We start from the raw sequence: 23,172 nt of genomic DNA, 5'->3' as shown, positions 1-23,172 counted from the left end.
TATTATAGAACTGTTCCCCATACTCTATTTCCCTATTCAAATAAAAATGGCTACCAGAAATATGTGTCTTATTATTCTTATTATTATTATTATCATCATTATTATCATAGTGATATATAGTTTTTTTAATGCCCGGTTACCTGAATTAGGAAATAGCTGTAATTTGTATAATTAGCACAATTGTTTAACAGTTTTTCTAGTTATTTTTAAAGAACATCCTGGATTTAAAAAATGAATGCACAGACCACATCCAGCCTATGGCACAAACTGGGGTTGACCTGTCCGGATCTAGTCAGGGTGTAACTGCCCTGCAGCCTGAGAGGCGGTGCTGAGGGATAAATGCCCCCAGTGGCAGCAGTGCATGGCTGCTGGTGTCTGAGTTTACTATATATGGGCAAAGCCAGGCAGGGAGAGAGGGAGCTGCACTCGCTTCCGTGTTTGTGTGATCAGGGAGTGCACAGCCGGGGGAGCCTCACTGTCTCATTCATTTGGAGGAGCAACGCTTGCAAAGTGACCAGCAGTGACAATGGCGTATGAGCTGAGTAAGTGTTTTTGTTTTTAAATGTCATCGGCTGACAGGAGACGCAACGAAACTCCTCATTCTGCGCGACTTTTTCTCCCGCAGCAGGTTGAGCCAGGTAGCCCCGTAAGCTAGCTAGTTAGCAAGCTAGCCAGCTAGCTAGCTAGCTAGCCTCGCCCATAGCTGCATGATTTAGACTCTTCATCTGAGACACAGACAGCGATTTAAATCTGAGTCTGACGGGTTTAATAAACGCCCCTGGCTCACTGCTGTGGCTTCAAAATGCGCTCATTACGGGCGGTTTCTTGGAGTTAGCGTTAGCTAGCCGAGCTAACGTCAGTCTGGGGACATAGTTGCGTTCACGTCGCATTGTTTTGACATGTCCAGACAGAGTGGCTGACTGTCAGGAGCCTCTGCTGAGGAACAGGCTCACAGAAACCCGGTCTGTGGCTGCTGAGCAAACGGGAAGTGAAGAGTTTTGAACGCGAGAGCTGATATCACCATTTAAGTCCAGTAAATACACCAACCTTGTTATAAGGTCTTTAATTGTCATGTGCACAATTATAGTGATTCGGTGATGTTTAACTTTCAGGCTCCCTCCATCAGTGCCGTATAATAAGGGTTAGAGAGAAAAGTAGGCAGCTTGAGTTTTTATGCTGCTCTCTTATTGGTTTAAGGTTTGTGGTTTTCAACGACTGCACCCTTTCTTTATGCTAAACAGGGGGAATAACTCTCTCACATGTCTTTATATACCGTTAAGTGTAACTAAGATGAGTCTGTTGCAAGTTATACATTTGGAAAGCTTGAGTCACAGTGTTGAAACAATGCTAAATAAAGATGAGGCTCAGTTTCAGGAAGTGCAATTATATCTTCTTTTTATCAACTTTTTTTTTCTTTTCACAACTGTGGTGTATTAGTTTAAATGGCACAGCCTCTGTTGTATTGGTATTGAGCTGTTTGTGAGGCAGCCAAATCATCTCCCATCAGCTTCTTGTGAACACTCGACCGCTCTGTCGTCCTGAACTTGGACGTGAATAAAGAGGAAAGATCAGTGGGGTTCAACACGTTCAACACGTCAAGTCTTCAGTCCTCATTAGTCCTGAAGCAGCAGTAGTAGAAAACATTAGTCCAGGCAGTGTAAAATGTCAGGCTCTGTCAACTCATGCAGCCATAAATACACACTGTAACTTTGTCTCTCTGCAAACAGCCCCTATGGAATACTTAAGTTTCATACTTTCTCTCAGTTTATGCTGATTTTAAAGTTTTGCTGACCTTAATTACGCTAACTGGACTGCCTGTCATCTCTCTTGTCTCTTGTCTTTTTTAGAACATGTGTTCGCCAGTCTCCCGCAGATGGAGAGGGGAGTTGCAAAAGTGATTGGCGGTGATCCGAAAGGCAACAACTTCCTGTACACCAATGGGAAGTGTGTCATCATCAGGAACATTGAGGTAATTTTCATCTTTTTCACAGACATATTTAAGTGTTGCTTATATAGTTCTTGTTTTGGTGTCGGCCATGATGACATTTAGTTCCCTATTGATCATAGTAAATGTTCTTTGTACTGAAGAGCAGCTTGACAGCAACCTCAAAAGCATAATTTCACTCCATTTAAAACCTGTTTTAACGCTTTGTGCAGCAGTTGAATACGTTATTGTGTGTAACAGCATCAGACAGGAGAGACTAGTAGACTGGTGTATTTCTCATGACTTTCCAAATCCAAATGGAAGTGCCACTGTAAATTAAAGGTGTGGCAGCAGTGATCGCTGAATTGATTGCATACAAGGAAGAGGTTGGCACTTTAGCTGCTGCATCATTTGCCAGCTGCACTGCATTTAAAAGCTCTCCTCAGCCATGCTGCTGTGTAACGTTTGGCACAATGACTTGGTCAAAGGCCTCTGTTATACCTGTTTAAACTCATATTATTTTATTTACTATTAGTTATATTGAAAACCACCCTGAAAATAAGGTCCAGGTTAAAGTCAAATATAATTTTCCTTTGACTTAGTACTGATTTAGAAGGGAACTATTGACACAGGAATCAAAAAATGTTCTACTGCAAGTAAAACAAATTTGTGAATTTAAAATGTATCAATGCAAATCCAAAAGTTAGGGTTAGGGTTTAGGCTTTTTGCTTGCTGTTGAGCTGAATCTCGTGGGCCTTCACTGAAAGATGTCAGACACGTCTCCATTGTTGTTGCCAAGCTGATGTGCTTACATCTTTCAGTGAAGGAGATTCTCAAGAACAGCAAGCAAAACCTGCTTTCACAAACAAAACCTTCTAGATTTGTTTTTTTAAATCATTTTTGATTGCACATTTATTTCACTTGCAATAAAACGGCACAACAGTCACCTCCTAAAGCGACTAATGTGTCACTTGTCACGCGTGGAGCTGCTGATGTCTCACATTGCCCGTCTTTTACAGAACCCGGCTATAGCAGACATTTACACCGAACACGCCCATCAAGTTAATGTTGCCAAGTACGCCCCCAGTGGATTCTACATTGCATCCGGAGGTAAATGAGTCATATATATGAACGTGTGTGAACAAATGTGTGCATATAGTTTAACACTAATACTAAAACGACTGCTTTAAAATCCATTAGATGCATCAGGAAAGATCCGAATCTGGGACACCACTCAGAAGGAGCACCTGCTCAAGTACGAGTACACCCCTATTTCAGGCAGGATCAAGGACATCGCATGGACAGAGGACAGCAAGAGGATTTGTATTGTTGGCGAAGGACGAGAGAAGTGAGTATGAGGTGTTCGCTTCATTGAACTTGGGCCGCCATGACTCCGCTTTTCCAGCTATCGCATCAATTTTGCACAAGTCTGTTGTTTGCTTTTGATAGTTTTGTGTTTATTATGCCAAGGTGGTTTTCAGGAGGAATTATATCAGTTATTAATGCTTGTGTTGCTTGATGTCATGGCTTTGTATAAAATGTGAGAGAGGAGTTGTGCAGCATGTGAAAGCTATTAACTGCTCATCTCTATTGAGCAGTAAAGGCGCCTTAAGCTGTTCAGTACATTGCCTGCCTTCCCAAATATGTCTGAAAAATATGTAGGAAGACTGTTAATTATTTTAGTATAACTACACATATGAAGCAGTATTCTGCATGAGACTTGTAGATGGGTTTTTCTTATATTTATTCCTCAGTCAGACCTCACAGAAACCTGGAACAGCTGTATTCACGCTCATCTCCTGCTGTAGGTTTGCGGCAGTGTTCCTGTGGGACACGGGCTCCTCTGTGGGGGAAGTTTCCGGCCACTCCAAAGTAATCAACAGCGTAGACATCCGGCAGAAACGCCCCTACCGCCTGATCGTGGGCAGTGATGACACCTGTGCGTCCTTCTTCGAGGGGCCGCCCTTCAAGTTCAAGTTCACACTACACGTGAGGCGCAGAGATTAATATTTGGCTTTTCCCCCTGTAGGCGTTTGTGTAGATTTTGGACAGAGGCATTTGTGTCTTTTTAAACAAAGCAGCTGGAGCCAAGTTGATTTAGCGGGGGCCTGTCAGACGAATGAGAAGTTAAATGTTGCGTTTAGCTTGAAGCCCCACTGGTAACAAAATAAATGCCCTTTGCAAATACAGACCTACTATATTAGGACAATTTGAGACTTTTGAAGCAGCCATTTTATTTTTAATACCCGCTGGTCATCTCAAGTCTGTCACACCCTGGTGGTTTTTGACAGTGTGGCCTTGTTTGTCTGTTTCCATGTTACGTAACCCACTTCCCCCATAAATTCTTGGAGAACGCGTGAGCCGCATTCCTAAAAGCAGGCCTGCCCTCAAGGAACATGTGATACTTTTTGAGCATTAATCCATTTTGTCTGTTAATCCTTGTGGTCTGTTTTTAGAAGTCAATCTGTCTTCTAGTGTGCAAGTGTAGTGAAAGGTGCATTGAAAATGTCATATAGTAGACATGTAAGCCCCAAAAGCTCTCAGTGAAAGGCCAACTGCGTTTGCTTTTTTTTGTTATTTATCATCACATTTTTCTATTTTTACTTGAAGAGAAATCTTTTTTTTTTTGTTTTTTTTTTTCTTGTGCTGGCTCTGAAAGACAAGCAGCACAGGCCCTCCTCGAGCCAATGTCCTGCTGCCTTGATGTTTTATTATGCTAATGAACTCACTGAATGGACAGTAAAATATGTGTGGCACTTAATTTAGACCCCCGACCCTCCCCCAATGTAATTTTCTTATCAGGAACAATATTGCTTTGGGACTTCAGCAGGGCGCTGGTTTGATTACAACCTCTTAAGCCCGAGGATAATCACTTCCTTGTGTGCTTGCTATGACTGATTCTTTTATTGGTCATATTCTTGGATGTGCACTGCAATCTGTACAATTACCATTTTTCCCCAGTTGAATGTTTGTGTTCTTAAAACCAGGCCATAATCATCCCCTGTGGTCTAAAATGAGGCTGAACGTCGAAGGAAGAACTTGTTCACTTTGCCAGCTTTACATCTTATTAATTATGATAACACATCTAAAGTAAATAAAATGCTAATCTGCACAATCTCTAATTCTCCACTGTTTTTCTTTCCCTTCTGTGTAAAGAACCACAACCAGTTTGTCAACTGCGTTCGTTTCTCTCCAGATGGAAGTCGGTTTGTAACAGCTGGGGCTGACGGCCAGGTGAGTACGACCATGATAAGAAAGATTAGATTACCTTTGTCAAAACATTCACAGTAACTATCACTGATATATTTACTGAAATGATAGAAATCCAATTTAGGGATGTTCGTCGTCGTGTTAATGAGTATAATTTGTACAGATTTTCATCTTTGATGGAGCTACTGGTGAGCCTGTTGGCTCACTGGGTGGAGAGAAGGCTCACAAAGGAGGAATCTATGCTGTAAGTAGTTTTTCCAATATAAAAAGCTAATATTTACATCTGTGAATTCTTCTGTTCCGTTTTGTTTGAGTTTCTCTCACTAGTGCTTGATCTCTTTATCGTCCTCTGGCCCAGTAACTTAAGTAGCTTTGAGCTGCACCGGCTATAATAAGAGTTTGTGCGAAGAGTGTGTGGACACAAGCAAGACTTCTTTCCCCATTCAAATTCAAATAGCGATTAATGAGTCTGCCCTCAAGTTACAGATTTGACTTTTCCACTGATTTGTTTTCCTCATCCTGCTGCTGAGCAAACATTTGTATTCTTTTCTTTACACACAAATCTGCAACTTTTGTTACCTGCATATTAACGTCATCACCTTTTCTTTCAATCCTCCCCCCTGGTTTAACTCCTCCAGGTCAGCTGGAGCCCTGACAGCTCCCAACTGATCTCTGCCTCAGGGGACAAGACCGTGAAACTCTGGGATGTTGGTGCAGGTACGGCCGTCACCACCTTCAACATGGGCGCTGATGTGACAGACCAGCAGCTGGGCTGCCTGTGGCAGAAAGACCACCTCCTCAGCATCTCCTTGTCAGGATACATCAACTATCTGGACAAGAACAACCCTGACCGACCCATACGTACCATCAAGGTCAGACTGACGACAGTTTTCTCAACATGTTATCAGTTTCCTGGATACGGATAAAAGATTGTGTGAAAGTTAATGTTACTTTTTTATCTTTAAGGGGGAAAAATAGTTGCTTTTAAACTTCTGTTTAAATCATGTTAATGTTGAAGATTAATAACCAGACGTTTCCAGTTTTTATTATTTGAATTATATTCATTCTAATTAATTAGTAACAATAACTGGTATTGGCATTTGTCAAATGTAAATTATAGAGGTTTGTAACTATGTACTGAAATGTGCATATACAATCTGAGATGTGTAATAATAAGTAGCTTTTGTTTTTATATAACTAAACAGTATAAGTATAATACAGTATGTCACAGAGGGCGTTAGGACAGAAAGTCACTTCCACAGAAGCCTCCAAAACAGTCGCTTGGATTTTGCTTTAAAACTTGAACTTGTTCATCCTACAGGGTCACAGCAAATCCATCCAGTGTCTGACAGTTCACAAAAGTGAAGGGCGGCCATACATCTACTCCGGGAGCCACGATGGACACGTCAATATCTTTTCATTGATCAAGCGGTGCCAATAATGACAGGAAAGGTCACTCAGTGGCCTCCAAGTTTAAAAAGTGCCCTTTATACTGTATGTAGATTACCTTTGATCGTTTAGAGCTGACTAACCTCCTAAACATGTTGACTGTATATTACATGTAAGATTAGATAAATGCTGCAGAATGGGATTGTCACCTGGATCGAAGGCAGCAACAGGGTGTAACTGAACTAAAACTGTGCCATTGGTGGCAGCTAAACAAAGGTCATTCAGCTTGAACTAAAGCACCTTCTGTGACATAGAAAGTCTTGAAACCCAACTGAGCTCTCTGAAATGGTGCAGTTAGGAGTAATGAATTTAAGAGAGGAAGCATAGCTTGGAAAGATTCTAAAATTACTCCAGCAACTGGTTCTAATTTGGGCTTTAAGTGGATTTTGAACATGTATACTGTTGAGAAAATGGGCTGGGATAGAATTGATAATTAAAGACTGACCGCTTAAACCAACTGAACATGATTATGTAATAGTAATTGGATATAACCACCACTACTTCTCTGGGTGTGTGTTTTATTTTATGGTATGCATTTAGTTGCCACTACAGGTACTAGTTTTTCTTAACGAATGCTTCACATTACTGGGATGCAGAAACTGGGGAGAACGACTGCTTTCGCGGGAAGGGCCACAGCAACCAGGTGAGCAAGGTGGTGGCTGACGAGGCCGGCGAGCTGGTGACATGCAGCATGGATGATACGCTGCGCTACACCAGCATCAGCGAGAAGGAGTACAGGTAGGGGCCTTGAAGTGCTGCTGTGCAGGTCACTCAGATGAATTTAATGGGGATTATAATGATGCTACCAGGCTTATTTATCATATGAATAACCTGAGCTGGTGGTTTGCAGTGCCTCTGATGTGGTGAAGATGGATTTCCAGCCTAAAAGTGTGGCAGTAGCAGCAGGAGGGCTGTCACTGGCTGTGTGCATTGGGCAGGTAATGTCTTTGACTTATTCATCATCGCCTGGCTTAGCCCAGTTCTTATTTAATGTTCTCCTGTGAACACATTTGAATATTTCCATGGTTTTACATCATCCACATGAGATTTAAATCCTCTTCTTTCTGCAAGTGTGGTATTATTTTCAGGTCATCATTAAGCATGTCTTGCTTTTCTTAGGTTGTCTTGCTGAAGGATAAGAAGAAGGTCTTCACATTGGACAATCTGGACTATGAACCAGAGGTTGGAGCTATCCACCCAGGGGGCACCACTGCTGCCGTCGGGGGATCAGTAAGTGGACATCCAAGAACACAGATTATGTCGCAAAACATGAGTTTGGTCAGCTTTGCTCTGTCTCTGGAAATGCTTTAGAAAAATAAGTAACAATCGGTGTTAATAATATATCACACCCTGGTGGACATTAGATTTGAGGTTAATTTTTTGTCTCCTTTTAGGATGGGAAAATCCATCTGTACTCCATTCAGGGCAACACCCTGAAGGATGAGGGTCAAACTGTTGAGGCTAAAGGGCCAATCACAGATATTGCCTACTCTAATGACGGCGCTTATCTGGCTTCTGTGGATGAGAGGAAAGTTGCCACAGCTTACGATGTGGCTGACGGCTACTCGGTAAACATTTGTCTTTCCTATACATCCTTGATGGTTTTGCAAAATATCATGCACCTGTAACACTTTCATGTAAATTAATCATTGTTTTTAATAATTATTGACTTAACTATCTTTTTTTTTTTTTCACCAGGTGAAAAATGAGTTTTATGGACACCATGCCAAACCGGTGACCTTGGCCTGGGCACCTGATAATGAGCACTTTGCAACTGGTGGGATGGACATGATGGTGTTTGTCTGGACAGTTGGTGATGCAGACAAGAGGATTAAGCTCCCAGGTAGGACACACAAGTACACGTGTGCATTTACTCGTGCTTGGCGTCGGTCTGTATGACCCATGTAAAGCCATTCAACAATATCCAAACCCTCAAAGAAAGGCAGCAGCATGTTTCGAGCTGAGGTCATTTATGCATTTCGAGCATGTAGCTAGACCTCATGTTGCTCTCCTTAAGATTTGAGTCCTTGATTTGGCAGGTGTGGTTTAATACTACACCAAAGACTCCACGAGGAGCTACTTTGTCAGTAATGCAAGAGTAGGAGCAACCGGTGTATTTGTTTACAGTGCAGCCAAACAACACCGCATTGTTTTAATAAAGAACTCATTAAAAAAAGAATACTGCAGTCTGTTTTCCTCGTGACAGCAGGGCGTAGTTAATTTAGTTACTTTGCTGAGCAGTTGGGGGCGTGTGTCTGTCGCCTGCAGCTCTTCATCTAACGGCCCGTTATGTCTTATCCCATTACTCCCTGCAATACTTAAAACTGATCAGCAAAAAACGCTGAAAATTACCATATTATGTTTTGCTTTGCTTTGTTAATAACACAGCTAATGACTGCTTCATAATAAAAGCCACCAGTTGAATGCTTTTAATGTGAAGCAGCAGTGGCAGGAAATGCTCAGTTTGCATTAGTAGCTACTAACATGTAGGTGATTGATAGTAAACTTTGAGGCTGATTTAAGGTACATGCTTTGTTTTGTATGAATTCTGTCTGTGTGTGTGTGTGTGTGTGTGAGAGGGCAGTTTAAATCCAGCGTGGGAACGGCTGCTACTAACACTGAAAGCTAATGCAGAGAGAGGAAATTACAGAATATTAATGTTAAATGGCCATTTCTAGATTCTATAAAAATGGGTTTATTTGGTTTATTTAATTAAAATCTTCCCTGTATTGGTTGAACTTGGCTACAAATGTTGGTCTTTTAATTTAACACTTTTCAGTGTCGAGACACTTTTTTTTTTTGTTTTTTTAACAAGGTTGTTTCATGCTTTGACAGACACTCACCGGTTGCACCATGTCAGCAGCCTGGCCTGGAAAGATGAGCATACACTCGTCACTGCTTCCCACGATGCCAGCATCAAGCAGTGGACTGTTAAATACTGAGCTGCAAGCAGACAAACATCCACCTCTCCAGGGACAAGGACTACTGTAGACTTCAATCTTTCTTTTTTTTTAACTGTATTTTCACTGTCTAAACGGTGTTCTATGCTGTCTGTAAACATCTGAAATGTAAACTGTTATGGCTGAGAAAAAGCTCCCATAAAAATGATCCAAGATGCGTCTCTTTAATGCGAATAACCTTAACTTACACAGAGAGAAATGCTGAAATCTGCAATGTAACCATGAGTGCTTTTACATCTCTTTGAGCGTTGTGGACCCAGAAAAATATTTGTAAGCTCAACATTCCATAGGTAATAGCTTTCACTCAGTTTAAACTGAAATCCTTGTCTGTGGTTGGGCTAAATGCCTCTGAATTTAATGGATGAACCAAAAGCCAGTTTTTCTTTCTTTTTCTTTTTTTACATCAACAAAATCACGTTTAAAGAATATTAAACCTTTTGGTTACATTCCTGCAATGAGAAGTAACTGGTCTTGACTGCAGTTGCCTGTCACCCCCCCCCCCCAAGGGTTTTAAAGGGTTGGGTGTTTTTTTGCTTTTGTCTTTTCATAGGTTTAATACTTTTTGTGATTCACAACTCTTCCTGTTGAACTGGGGAGCAATAATAGGAACTGAAAGAAAGTTTGTGTACAATCAAGATGCTGTGTGTTCAGTTGAAGGTCCTGTGTTGTTGCTGTGTTGTTTGGGCCCACTATGCTTGTCTCACCTTTTTTTTTTTTTTTTTTTTTTCATGTCTTTATGCATCTGCTTCCAAAGTGGAAGTGATTCATTAATGATAATAATAATAAAAAACACTTTTTATGCATTTTCCCTTTCATGCAGATTTGCACTCTTTCTATTTGTTGAGCAGATTTATATGCAGCTCATCCAGCGAGAGATCTCATCACAATTTCATGGTATTCAGGAATGTATTGAACTGTTGGTACCAGACAGAGAGGAGCAGATGAATCCAGGACTTCCCTGAGACCCAGTGAGTAATTTGGACATACTGTAACTGATATCGCTGATACCAGCTGACTGAACGTTAATCTCCTTTCATTATTTATTTAAAATGAATGTTGCTGTACATCCTCTTCACATTTTTAAAGCTCCTTTTAGCATTTGTTATGTGATGTTCAAGGGGAAACTGACATTTATAGTTTTACATTAATGTTTAGTCATTTCTTAAAACAGTAATTCTTAGATTAGACAAATTAGACATAGACAAAAAGGATTTATTTGCACTAGATGCTCAGTTGAAGTATTGTTCGTGTGGCCACTGTTTGCAATTGCCCTGTTTGCTCTAAACTGACTATAATTGTAGAGCTGAGGTGACGATGGCTACATGTGGTGCCGCCTAAAACATTTCTAATACAGCACCTTTTCAACAAGATGGAGTGCTGAAATATCAACAGATGTATATTTTTCTCCAGATAATCCAAATCAAGTCCTCTGTGCACCTAAATGATTATAAAAATTAAAAAAAATGTATAATTATAAAAAAATATAATGTATAATGTGTGCTCACATACTATTGGTTTTTATTTTGTTAATTCAGGGTCCAGTTCGGTGCAACTTTTTTGCAAATTTTTGAATCTTTAAAAAGATGTTTTTAAAGACACATGTTCAGGATTAAGGAGGAAACTAACAGAGTACCTCAAAATAATCTATTGAATGTATTACTGTATGGACATGACGTGATCATGTCATGCAAGAAGATTTACATAACTTCGTTAAGACAGCATGCACAGTATAGAGCCAGTATGTGAGTATTACTGCCAACATTCAGAGGCTCCTAAAAACATTTCAACTATCTTTATTAATATTCATGGTTAATCAAAAGTCAGTTTCTGATTTTATGTTATAGTGATAACATGATGCTGGTTACCAAACCAAGGGACTGGTGATAAGGAGATTAGTTCTGGTGTAATTTGGTGTGCAAATGTAGGAGTGTATTCTCAAGTCTAGTTTCTGTGCAGTCCCGCTGCTCCAGTGGAGAAGGAGGTGGGTGCAATACCTGGAAAACAGCTAAATGAAAACATAACCAGAGGGCTTATATTTCTGTCATAATGTTTATGCACACAGGTTGCAACCTGGGAAAATAAAGAAACTGTTAAAAGTTCCGTGATGATTCATTTCACCCCCCTCAGGCAGCACAGGTCAGTGGTCAGACAGTAATAGATGCCTGTAGGCTAACAGCACAGCTTAAACAGTAACTCAACGCTACATTGTTCCCGTTAGAATCAATGATCTGCCTGAAACGCACCATCATTTTGCAGGAATAAGTGATGGCTCGACCGCTTTTGTGGATGAAATCTGTAAAGCAAGATAAAATGGTAAGTGCTGGAGCCAGAATGCAGGTTTTCATATGTCTTTATTTGAAATATGATGTCCAGGTGTTCACCATGTGTGTGTGATATGGGGAAAACTAACAGTTTTTGACCGTGTTACCGTGTCAGCAAACTTGGCTTTGTGAAAATGTGGAACTGGAAGAGTTTAATTGAATATGGACAGTGCTGTGGTGAGCATGTGTGTTCTTGCCTAAGAGTAACATATTTTATGCACCAAAGACGTGTCTGAAAGTTCACCTGTTGATCCCTCGGTGGCTTATTAATGTATAACCTTTTGTTAAAAGTCACTACGTTAAGTGGAGCATAAACATTTGTGTGGTTCTGAAGTGCAAATGTGTAGTAAGAGAAGAGAATTTAGCTTTATGTTGGTTTGATGCCTCCTGTATCACTAATGTCAGCTCTTTACAGTAAGAAATTCAAACTGTTGTATGTTTATAGTGGACAGCATAACATAAAGTGGTTGTTGTTAAAGTGAAAAACAGATTAAAAGGGCAATTAAAGTTTAACATTTCATGCATTAAAATAAGTTTCTGATGTTACACATTGCACACAGTGGGTGATCCGAAAAGAAAGTGGCCTCCTCTAGCAGCGCTCTTCACTGTGGCTCCAAATTCTTTCGGTTCACTTCAGGTCGAGTTTCATTAAATTAAGTTAGCCAGCTGGTTCTCATGTGATAATGGTGTCTTTTCAATTATGTGCCTGCAGTTACTTTGGTTATGGATTCTGTGAGACAGTCCTGATGATGGTTGGTGAGTTTTCTTTCTCTAATAGTTTTTTACAGAATGAAATGATCCTGCTATCAAATGACTGTTTGAAAGGGGGGGGGGGGGGTCCATTTAATCACAGTAACTAGTTTATAGAGAGTAACAGCAGGACAAAGAGTCTCTTACACAGTGGGAAGGTCAATGTTTAACACAGCTGCTTTTAAGGAAAATGCACGGCAGCAGAAAACACACGATCTCTGAGATAAAACACTCAAACTAAGCGGCGTTAACTGCCTGTTCATTTAGACACATGACTTGAAGGCAGTAAAGCTTACAGTGAGTGCAGGAGTGGACAGTGTGAGATGTATGATGTGACCAGTTGACAGTAGACTATGCATATGCAATGATGCATGACAGATAATAAAAGGCGATACTATTTAGAAGTTTGTAGCTGTGCACATTTGAACAGAGAGGTTTAGGAAACAGTAGCTGCTTAGAAATGTGTTGTAGAGAAACAGCAAACATTATCATATATTTCTTAAGTGGATTCTTTTCCTGCTGACGGGCCTACCCCCACGCTGGGAAACCAAATACCTCTGTTACCTTGACTCCAGGGCTGGGAAAAGATGTCCCAACGGGAGTGTTCATCTTACAAGCCTGAGTTTCATTACTTAGTCGTATCTTTTTCTCGTGGCAGCTCCTGAAGCAAACGCTTCTTCAGCACAATTCACAAAGCAAACCCAAACCACTTGTGGTTGCTCAATCCTCCTGTCACGCGCCGCAGCTCTGAACATAAACTATGCTGTGTTTTTTGGCCTGTGTTTATGACACCGTATGTGCTCTTTCATGCAGAAATGAGGCTCACATGTGCAGTATAGCTTCAACAACATAATTAATGGGAAGCCAAGGGAGAATAAAGCAGCCATTGATGAGAGAAAAAGCTGCCTGAGGAGTGTTTTTTTTTTTTTTTGGAGGACTGACCGAGCTGTTGTGCTGCTTTAACGTAACGAGCTGTGGTGTGTCTGTTACGATGCCCCACCAGAAGCAGAAGCCTCTTTCTCTTTCTCTTTGGCATTGTCTCTCCATTTATCAGGAAGTTAGCATTCAGTGGTAACCTCTGTCTATGAGATAACTCCAGCAGGGTGTGCATGTTCCCCCGACGGCTGACGGTTGTGCTGTGACTCTGATCTAAAGCCCATCTGATCAGGGGATGTCCTCTCTGGACTTTGGCCAGTCTGGTTGATGAAGGAGTGTTTCTCAGGCTTACATGAGGTCAAAGAATGCAGCAGAGCAATGGATAAGCTGGAAGGGCTCTCTACATTGTTTTTATGGTAAGAGAAAAGATCCTCAATGGCAGGATTTATGTATTACATGCTTGTTAACCTGTACAAAGAAGAAGGCGGCTTCATGTGACTAAACGTTTTGTTTCTGTTGAAGTGCTCTTTTAATGATCATTCCTGTGGTAACTGAAAGGAGGAGCTGAGTTGGACGCAAAAGCTTTGTTAACCCTGTTGGTCTGTCTATTCTAGATTATTATAGTTTTGTATTTTCATTTCATTTATTTTAATTTCTCTTTTTTGTTTTCACTTTCGTTTAAGTGAGTTTCCAGTGCAGGCTTGCTCTTTTCAGTTTGTGTTTTATTATTTAAAAATGGTTTTTAGTTTTTTTGTTATGATAAGGGGGGTGTTTGTCAGGTCAAGTTTAGAATTGATTTTACAATACAAACTCAACACTGTGTGAAGGCAGCTGACTCGCAGCAACAGCTAATGTTCAGCAGTTTCTTTGCATCTTTTCAAACTACAGTGAATGACCCAAGATGTTACGAGAAAGATTTTTTGAAACAAGAGACACCCGCGTTTAAATCCAGCCACTGACTGACACTCTGGGGTGCAGTTAAATGAATGACTGAACTGAATTGGAATGTATCTGATAAACTGAGGGATTAAGTGTGTCTTTATGGGCTGAAAAAATTCTCCTGCTTCTTAGATTAAATAAATTATTAAAAGTAAATCCCTTGGTTTAGCTGAAAAATTCAGCTTCAGTTGAAAGTGTAACTTAACACTGGGCAGAAAAGCAGTGTTTCACTGCACTCACTTCACTGAAATCACCTCATCCTACTGAATAAATCTATTTCATATTTTCATATAAATGTATATTTCATTAATGGACCCGTGCGCTCTTTAAGAACTAGTAGATTTGTGCAAATTAACATCATAAAATTAGTGTAATGGCTGCCTGAATGTGGAACAGCTTATATTTCATGTAATGATGATTATGGCTACACGGTGGATAAGCAGGTACATTACAGCAACGCTGTAACAGAATACAGATTGGAGTTAATGTTTCTCTTCCCTGCAATGTGGCTGACCTCAGACTGCCATGATAACAAAAGTGAGGGAGACGGAGAGGGGTGAGGCGAGAGGGACTCATCAAAGTTAATCATTTTTCAGAGTTATTATCTCAGCCCAGGTAATACTGGGTCAGTAGTTGTCCTCTAAGCACTGGATGCACAGCCTGTATGTGGGTAAGTATGTCCACCGTGGTTCTCCTCACTCAGTCTGGTGAAAAATGTGTGTAATTATTATTATTTTCAATGTCGAGGCTGTTGGCAGTCTTCTCAGCTGTGATCCACAGCGCTATAGGAGTTTGTCTCTTTGGACATATTGCTACTATCTCAAACATTGTACACAGGATTTGGAAAAAATGTTTTGCTATCTTTTGCTTATGCTTTATTTTATTTAAGGAGCGTTTAGCCATACAGGCTAATTTTCATCTGCAGTAAATTGTGGTCTAATTGGTAGTAACTTTTACAACCAGCTTGCTTTTTTGAACATAGTTTTAGTGTCAGGCAGTGAATGAACATCAGTCTCTATGTTTGAATCAAACATCAATTAATAATCAAAACCATCTGTTTTAAATGTGTAATATTTTTTCATAGTATGAATTTGAGGTATGTTGAGTGGGGGTTGTAGTTTCATATCATAACTGATTGAGTTACAGCTGAATAACATTGTATTATATAACATGTTTGTATCATGCCCCCAAATGAATGATTAATGAATTAATTATACTTTACAAGAGCTTGATCTCATGCAACCCATTACATAATGTGTGCTCACTGTGAATGGGACTTTGTATGCATTTGCCAAATCAAACTCTGTATCTTGATCCATGATCAAATCATAATAATGACTTCAACCATATCACTCAAGTATCTTCATATTCACAGAAGATATATTAAAGAGTTTGAAATATAGATGGAAAGTGGATCATTGTGCATCAGGTTATTGGCCTTTTTACTGGGCCTTTTAACAAACCTCCAGCAGCATCAGACAGCAGTAATAATTTAGACTGAGTCTAGTGTTAGATCTCGAGTCAAAGGAGCTGTTGACCAGTTTCAGAGTGATGCCAGTTTCCAGTCTTGTGTTTGGAGCTTTGGCGGTGGGGTCTTCTTGATGGTCACTCCACTGAAAATATACTTTTAGTGTCTTGAGGAGCCTCGAAAAGATGCTCTGAAAAGTTTGGTTTATGCTGCAGCAGTGGTTTGTGAAGTTTCAATGGACATTTTCAGATACCGTTTTTGCTGTGACTTCAAGCTGACTGCAGCTGCTGTTCTCCCTCAGGAGCAAACTAGAAGTCTGGGCTTTCTGTGGAGTATTTCTTTAAGTAGGTGGCAAAAGCCATTAACCTACTTTTTGTGTGTGTGTGTGTGTGTGGTTTGGCAGGACAGTTGGAAAGTAGTGCCACCCATTATCTGCAAAAATAAAGGCATGCATCAACCAATGATTTGTTATTAACCTACTGAAGCATTACATATTGAAAGTGTGTTGCAAAGTAAACAGTCACTTTATACACACACACACACACACACAACAGTCACTTTGTATTCAAAGCCAGGGAGCTCACAGCCTTCCTGTTAGCAAATATAGGTCATCTTTCAAGTAACATCAGGTTCATGAACTGATTGCAGAGATAAAAGGGAGGGATCCAGAGGTCATAACCTGTGCCTCCTGATAACTGGTGTGTCAGACAAACAAGACAGTCGACTCTTCAGATGCACTTAAATGTGCATCTTTTATCTGCTACACTGAGTGATTGTAGGTAAAGGCAGGTCAGATAGAGTGGGTTAAACTGCACTTCAAGTCCAATTACTAGGTTTCTGAAGGGCTCAAAAGGTGGAAAAATAGATATTAACTGAGTTTTTTATTGTACTGAAGCTTAGCTTTACAGTAAGTTGGGCTCCGGAAAGTTTTCTCAAAGCTAAAATAAAAAAGATCCAGTTTGAACTGGCATTGGAGTAAATGGTCCCTAATGCTTAATGGCACTAACAACCTCATCATCCAGAGTTGTAATGGAAGTTACTGACCTGAAATTTAAGAGGCCGTTTAACCAAATAGATTCAGTAAAAGAGGGTAAGGCTACAACTGTCCTGTGTGTTCAGTCACCTTATGAATTCACTCCAGAGCTGTAAAATGAAATCCTGCACTAGTGAACTACTCTGAACGCAACTAAATGTTTTAGCCGAGAAAAGAGAAAGAGAAAATCCATAGTAGTACAGGCCACTGACTCCTATTAGTTACGCCTAAAATGCTCAGTATGCCTAATATACATTTTCACTAATATAGAAACCACCAAATTTCATACAATTTCTGCATTTTTAATGATCGTGTCTGCTGTCCAGTGTTTCTGATTGTTACTATTCTTCTAACCACTAGGTGGTAGACTCAGGCTTTTCATTTGCTGTCTGTTGCACTTGGCCACACTGTGGAGTCCCGTACTGCGGTGCAGTGCAATTCCAGACAAGTCCATTGCTTTTTTTCTGCTCTCGAAGAATTGGGTAAAAATCCCATGCTTCAAACTGTAGTTAAGGTCCTGCCGGGGAGATTTTTGCATGTTTGAAAACTGATTTCACTTTGTTTTGTCTCATGGTTAAATCCTCATCTTGTGACCAAGTTCTGTTCCATAATCCTGTGTGTGCTGGCGTCCGTGTTGCATGTCAGCACACTGAGGCACTGTCATTTCCTTTTCAGCAGATGCTTCACTCCGATGTTTCTATAATAAAATCCACTTCCCCCTCTTTGTTGTGAAACACCTCTTGTCTTCCTGTGGATACTCTGCACGAGCTAGATGTCTAATATGAAATGACCTTCTCATTTAAGGGTGCTGAAACGTGAACATGGACAAACCGCAGAAGGATGACCTGGATGCCCACAAGATGAGCGAGTCTGGGAAGAACTCTGGAAAGGTTAGTGTCGTGAAATCACCGAAAACACCGTGGCCAAGTGCATATCTTTCTGAATGTGCTGCTTCCAGATGTTGACATCTTTTATGATGTATGAAATCTGAATGGTTTGACAGCTCTGTCCTGCTAGCACTAGGTCATGGCCGTTTGACATGTTGTTGTTATTCGCCTGTTATGTCATTCATGAACCAGTTATGCTGATAAGCATAGGCGAAGATTTGTGAGGATACTGCGCTTCGGTAGCCTCATGTGTACTTGACCTTTGGCCTTTACACATGACACTAATGTTTATGTTGTCATCCTAAATCCCTCTGTTGCTTTGTGAGGCTGAAACACAGTTGTTCTCTCTTAAAATCACATTGAAATTAGGTTTAACTAATAAGAAAAGCAGTTTTTATTATTACTTTTATTATAACTATACTGATGGGGGAGCCAAGTCCTGGGTTTGAACCTGCCGGCCCCCTGGGGCTTTTCTGTGTGGAGTTTTCATGTTCTCACCGTGCTTACATGGTGTCCGTCTGGGCACTACGGCTTCCTCCCACGCCCTCCACTTAATTGGTTACTATAAAATGCCCTTAGGTGTGAAAACGAATGATTGTCTGTCTGCCCCCACCCCCGAGCCTCTGAGGATAAGCAGTGTAGTTAATGAATGAATGAATAATGTATTGTTGATGTGGTAAAGCAATCGTCTTCAATATAAGTCAGTCAGTAAGATTGTGCAGTAATTTAAAAATAGAGAGAAAATTCGGCTCAGGTCATCTTAAACCATAGCATTTAATATTTAAACCTCTGATTTCATAAAACTCTAATAAACTATACTAAACCAATAACTGTCAGAATTATTGAGACTCTCAATCTTAATGGAAATGTTTGTTAGTGTGTATAAAGATTAATTAATGATGACTTTTCATGAAATGTGACTTGCACGCCACTCACGTGATCCTGTTCCCTCTCCACTGGTGGCTTTCTGCAAACATTAGAGTCATAGCTTTGATCTAGCTGCCCGGACTGTGTCAGTTTTATTGACAGCCTCCTGCTCGACAATGAACCAGTCGCTGTCTAAACCTCCAAAGTACGAACCTGGACTGAGGCAGGTCCCCGTGGAGAGATTTCCATACAGCTTCAGCTGTTCATTTACTGCCTTGTCTGTTTCACCACACAAAGGAGTTGACTCAGCAACAACACGTACGCATTATTGTAGGTGTAGGTGGTGCCCAGTGCTTTTACTTTTATTGTTATCTTAATCCACACGTATGGGATTTTTTTCACATTTGGGAACTGAGGTAATTAAGGCTTAATATATTTTTTTCAGTAACCCAATAAATCATTAAATAAAACTGTGTTTTGGATTATTTATATTATTTATATTGACAAACACAATTTTCAAAGGGGCATTTTCCCTTAACCTGAGGCACATTATCAACATTTACATTTAAATCCAAGCTGAAAAACATTAATCAAACCCGGTGCATATTCATATCCCTGTATTCATAACTATATTCATCGTTGCCTTCATCCACAGTAGGATTAAAATGCATAGATGCATAAACTGCTACTGAGCCTTAGAGGTGACAAATGTCATGAACAAGATATCAATTGAATGACGAATATTATTAGATACATGAATATATAATACAGTGAGAATATTTTTACCATTTATCTCCAAAGGGTCAGAAAATTAATTAAACATGAATTTGTACTCTTGTCTTTTAACTTTTTCTGACGCTTATTTTCTCCATCCCAACAATGTTTAATCATTTGTGTCTTTCTCACTTTTGCTTATATAATGATAAGAGGGGCCCTGGACACACTTAAACATTTCCCTCTAGAAAAATGGGATTTAGTACTACACGGGAAAAGGGGGGAAAAAAAAACATGTTGAAATCCATTCACAAGGATTTCTGAACTATGTGCAGGGATTGCAAAATGATTGCTAAACTGAGCCCATGGAGGAGCACAGTGGTTACGCAGTCCATGTGCATGAATTAATAAACTTCAAGTGGAGCAAAATACGTGTTTTTATCAAACCATGCAAAGCAAATAAGAAAAATTACCAGGTGAACTCTATATATAGAATAATTTGTGCATTAACAACCAAAGAAAAATTTTAGAGGAATTCCCATACAGCATACCAAACCAGGAAATGTGCTTTGACGGCTGTAGTTGAAAAACATCACCATTGTACGGCAGTTGTCTGGCTCTGAGGGCTATTTTTCAACCACTATTATACTGTGAGGAGATCAAGAGGAGTATTGTGGCAAATAATTTGTGCATGAATAATTAACAGGGATGGTATAGTGTCCGCTCTGAGTGGCTAATTGTCCTTTTATGTGCAGCCTCTACAGTAACGTTTAATCTTTGCGCTTGATTTAGCAATCAATGTGTACAGATTTCCACTTTAATATTGTTTCTTTTACCATGTGACAAAGCGGGAGAGTCACCCTGGCTGGTCGTCAGATGTTAAACCTTAGACTGGCAAAATAGTGATGCTTGGTGTGCTTCTGGTGTGCTATACGCAGTGTTGTCATGTTACATCAACCTGATCTGCTCAAGTACGTCTCATGCCATTAAGTTATAAAACTCTGCTTCCTTTATCAAACCTGCACGAGGATTTCTAGCATTGGATTTCTAACTTTCTGTAAATGCGTCAGTGAGCCAAAAAAAACACATTTCTTCACAACCATAACTTCTATTTGGTCCAAAAATACTGTAGCCCACAGCTTCACCCAGAGCCTGAATTCAAAACATTACAATAAAAGTTTGAACAAGTTTAGGGGTTTTTCAGTCAGTACGGATCAGTTTGGTCCATAGCAAGATACGACAACACTCACCATATCGCCATGGAATTTAGATATTATGGATATTTGTAGCCCACAGACAATGATCCCCAACGTTTGACCACCCCTGAGGCCAAATTTCCAACCTGTATGCAAGACATATGAAAAAAATTGCCATTAAAAAAAAAAATTTGGGTATGAACCCACTTCATTTATATGCTGTACCATCTTCAGGCCTAAATGTCAACTTTGCACACAGGATCTTTCATAATCTAATTGTTCATCCTCCCAAAGGATTTGAATGGCTTGAATTTTATGACATTGTGGCCTTTTCTCTTGTGCCACATGGAGGACAAACTTTATGATTTTAGCCCCTCAAGTTTCTGGGTCTTCACACTTTATCTTTTTATGATCTGTTTTTGTACCTGCGCCACCTATTTACAGCATCCTTAATGTAACAACAGACCCGTGTCTTTGTCACTCTTTCTGAATGCTCAGTTATGTGTCTCCTTGTAGAATAACATTTTGATGATATCTACAGCTTATTGTACATTTATAGTCCTGTTCTTACTCCACTAATAGACCTTATATAACCACTGCCTTCATCATTTCCAATCATTGCTCCTCCTCATCCCAAGTCAAACAGAGCATGCACAAACCACCATGAACTCGTCACTGTGCCGTTACTATTTGTTGTTCAACCAGTGACCTAATCAAGGACATGGTGAAGTGAATAACCCAGTTTCCTGGCCTACATACCTGGGCCTGTATGAAACGCCCTCTGCTGAATTCTCCATGGTTTTGGTTTGACCTTGAGTGTGGCTGCCACTGACAAGGCCTCTAACACGTTCATGTTTGTATGACCAGTATGAACCCGTGTGCTATGTGTGCTCTCTCGTTAGCAGCCAATCACAGCCTGCCTGTTGAGCGCAGCCTTCTTCGGCGCCCTGGGATCATCTTTCATTTACGGATACAACCTCTCTGTGGTCAACGCCCCTGCTGTGGTGAGTCAGACTGTTAGGACTTCTAATAAGCCTGCTTGTAGGGAGCCGCCATTGATCTCTCTTCTTTGTAAGCACTTCTAGAAATCAATAAAATCCTTGTAGGCAGTACTTCAAATTTTGATAAAGTTAGCTTTAGAATTTAGCAGAGAAATACGGAGTTGTCTTCCCATTTTGAATTGATTTTTTAAAATGTGCATATTCACAAGTTTATTAACTCTGTCACCTTATAGCAAACCCCATTATAAATCTTAGTAATTGCTGTGGGTTTGTCTACTATTTGTCATTTAATCACTGTTTGCTGACCATACTAATGTGTCATGTACAGTCTGCATGGAGAGGGATGTTCAGCTGAATTAATGGTTTCACGGTTGTCACACACACATTCAGCAGAAACCAGTCTGTTGTGAAAACAAAAGCACACACTTCTATTTAAAACATACAAGAACACCAGCGGGTCTTGTCAGTTCAGATTAACGGTCCCACCCATCAGTTAGAAATAGCTAGTTCATATTGTATAATTGGATATTGTTCAGTAATTAAAACACTTTGTTGTTCAATATGACTTTCTTCCCACTTGTATACAAGCACAAAAGTGAACTTTTGATCTCCGAAGTTGCATCCACAAAAAGTTGATTTATTTTTTACAAACACAGTTGCTACTGGGGTTTGATTTATTCCATTTTTTTGGTAATTGCATCTTTAGTCTCAGGAGGGCGAAGAGGGGAAAGTAATTAAAGTGAATGTGTGTTTACTGAGAGGCCGACATTTTTAGTGCAGGGTCTCCTGTCAGATATATACATAAAAAAGAAGAAAAAAAAAGACATCAGCAGGAAGACAGTTAAGTGTAATTAGCACAGCTTGGACGAGACTGCACATTGTCTCTGTCTCTAAATCCTTTTTGACTGGTGAAACTGAAATAGCAATTTTCAATAGCTTTTATGTACCAGCCCAGTTGAGCAGAGCCATTTTTTAATGAGAAACAGCATTTTCTGAGGTCATACTTTTCAATGGGGCCTTGTATTTGTTTAGAAGTAATTAGATGCCCCACAGGTCATTTAATTAGTATTCAAAATTATAACCCTCAGCTCTACTGTTGCCGGTACAACATTGCAGGAAATGCAGAAAATGGATTTCAGCTTTCACTGACAAAGATTTAAGTAGAACCTCATTCACTGCTTTTGTGTGAAGCTCTGATTAGTGTGTAACAGTTGAGGGTGAACATAAGTTTTTAAACAATATATAAAAAGAGTAATGCTTCCATCAATATGGTGATGTCTTGTCCGCTAATTAAATTTTCTTTAAATAGTTACAAATGGCATTTCATTTATTTTCATTTATTATGATATATTTGGATTATTATTATGGATTAGTCCTTGAAAACATAGATAATATGACAATATGCAGCAGCAGGCAGCTGTTTTCAAAGCAAAAGCTCTAAAAGCACAATTAGTAGTAGACAAAATTAGTGGCTATATGGTGACAAATATGGAAAAATTTGCAGCTACAGAGAGAGATAATAAAATAACAGGAGGAGGCCAAAAGTAGAGCTAAAAGAAGAGTAAATGTTGGAGTTA

At 39.9% G+C, this 23,172-nt stretch overlaps 2 protein-coding genes across 5 annotated transcripts in view; both read left to right on the top strand.

Moving 5' to 3' along the window:
* Positions 1 to 433: 433 nt before the first annotated feature.
* wdr1 (WD repeat domain 1) lies at positions 434 to 10,346 on the top strand. The gene is made up of 15 exons (XM_070849367.1): positions 434 to 542; positions 1,848 to 1,969; positions 2,944 to 3,034; positions 3,125 to 3,272; positions 3,733 to 3,913; positions 5,081 to 5,158; positions 5,298 to 5,378; positions 5,773 to 6,006; positions 6,456 to 6,545; positions 7,167 to 7,321; positions 7,434 to 7,521; positions 7,703 to 7,813; positions 7,978 to 8,151; positions 8,282 to 8,426; positions 9,419 to 10,346. The coding sequence occupies exons 1-15, from the start codon at positions 527 to 529 to the stop codon at positions 9,523 to 9,525; spliced, it is 1,821 nt and encodes a 606-aa protein (XP_070705468.1). The 5' UTR covers positions 434 to 526; the 3' UTR covers positions 9,526 to 10,346.
* A 1,488-nt stretch (positions 10,347 to 11,834) lies between these two features.
* slc2a9l2 (solute carrier family 2 member 9, like 2) overlaps positions 11,835 to 23,172 on the top strand; it is a 98,891-nt gene continuing 87,553 nt past the window's right edge. The window contains exons 1-3 of one of the 4 annotated variants that reach the window (XM_070839121.1): positions 11,835 to 11,856; positions 17,735 to 17,820; positions 21,497 to 21,598. In XM_070839121.1, coding sequence (XP_070695222.1) covers positions 17,752 to 17,820; positions 21,497 to 21,598 — 171 coding nt within the window. In that variant the 5' untranslated portion in view covers positions 11,835 to 11,856; positions 17,735 to 17,751. Of the gene's footprint in view, positions 11,857 to 13,841; positions 13,961 to 15,074; positions 15,100 to 17,734; positions 17,821 to 21,496; positions 21,599 to 23,172 lie in introns of those variants that run through there. The other 3 variants (XM_070839113.1, XM_070839094.1, XM_070839103.1) reach the window with 3 other exon arrangements.

The sequence above is a fragment of the Pempheris klunzingeri genome, chromosome 2, assembly GCF_042242105.1.
Source record: "Pempheris klunzingeri isolate RE-2024b chromosome 2, fPemKlu1.hap1, whole genome shotgun sequence".
Taxonomy (NCBI): Eukaryota; Metazoa; Chordata; class Actinopteri; order Acropomatiformes; family Pempheridae; genus Pempheris; species Pempheris klunzingeri.
Note: the sequence above shows the minus strand (reverse complement) of the source record. Positions and strands in the feature narration are given on the sequence as shown.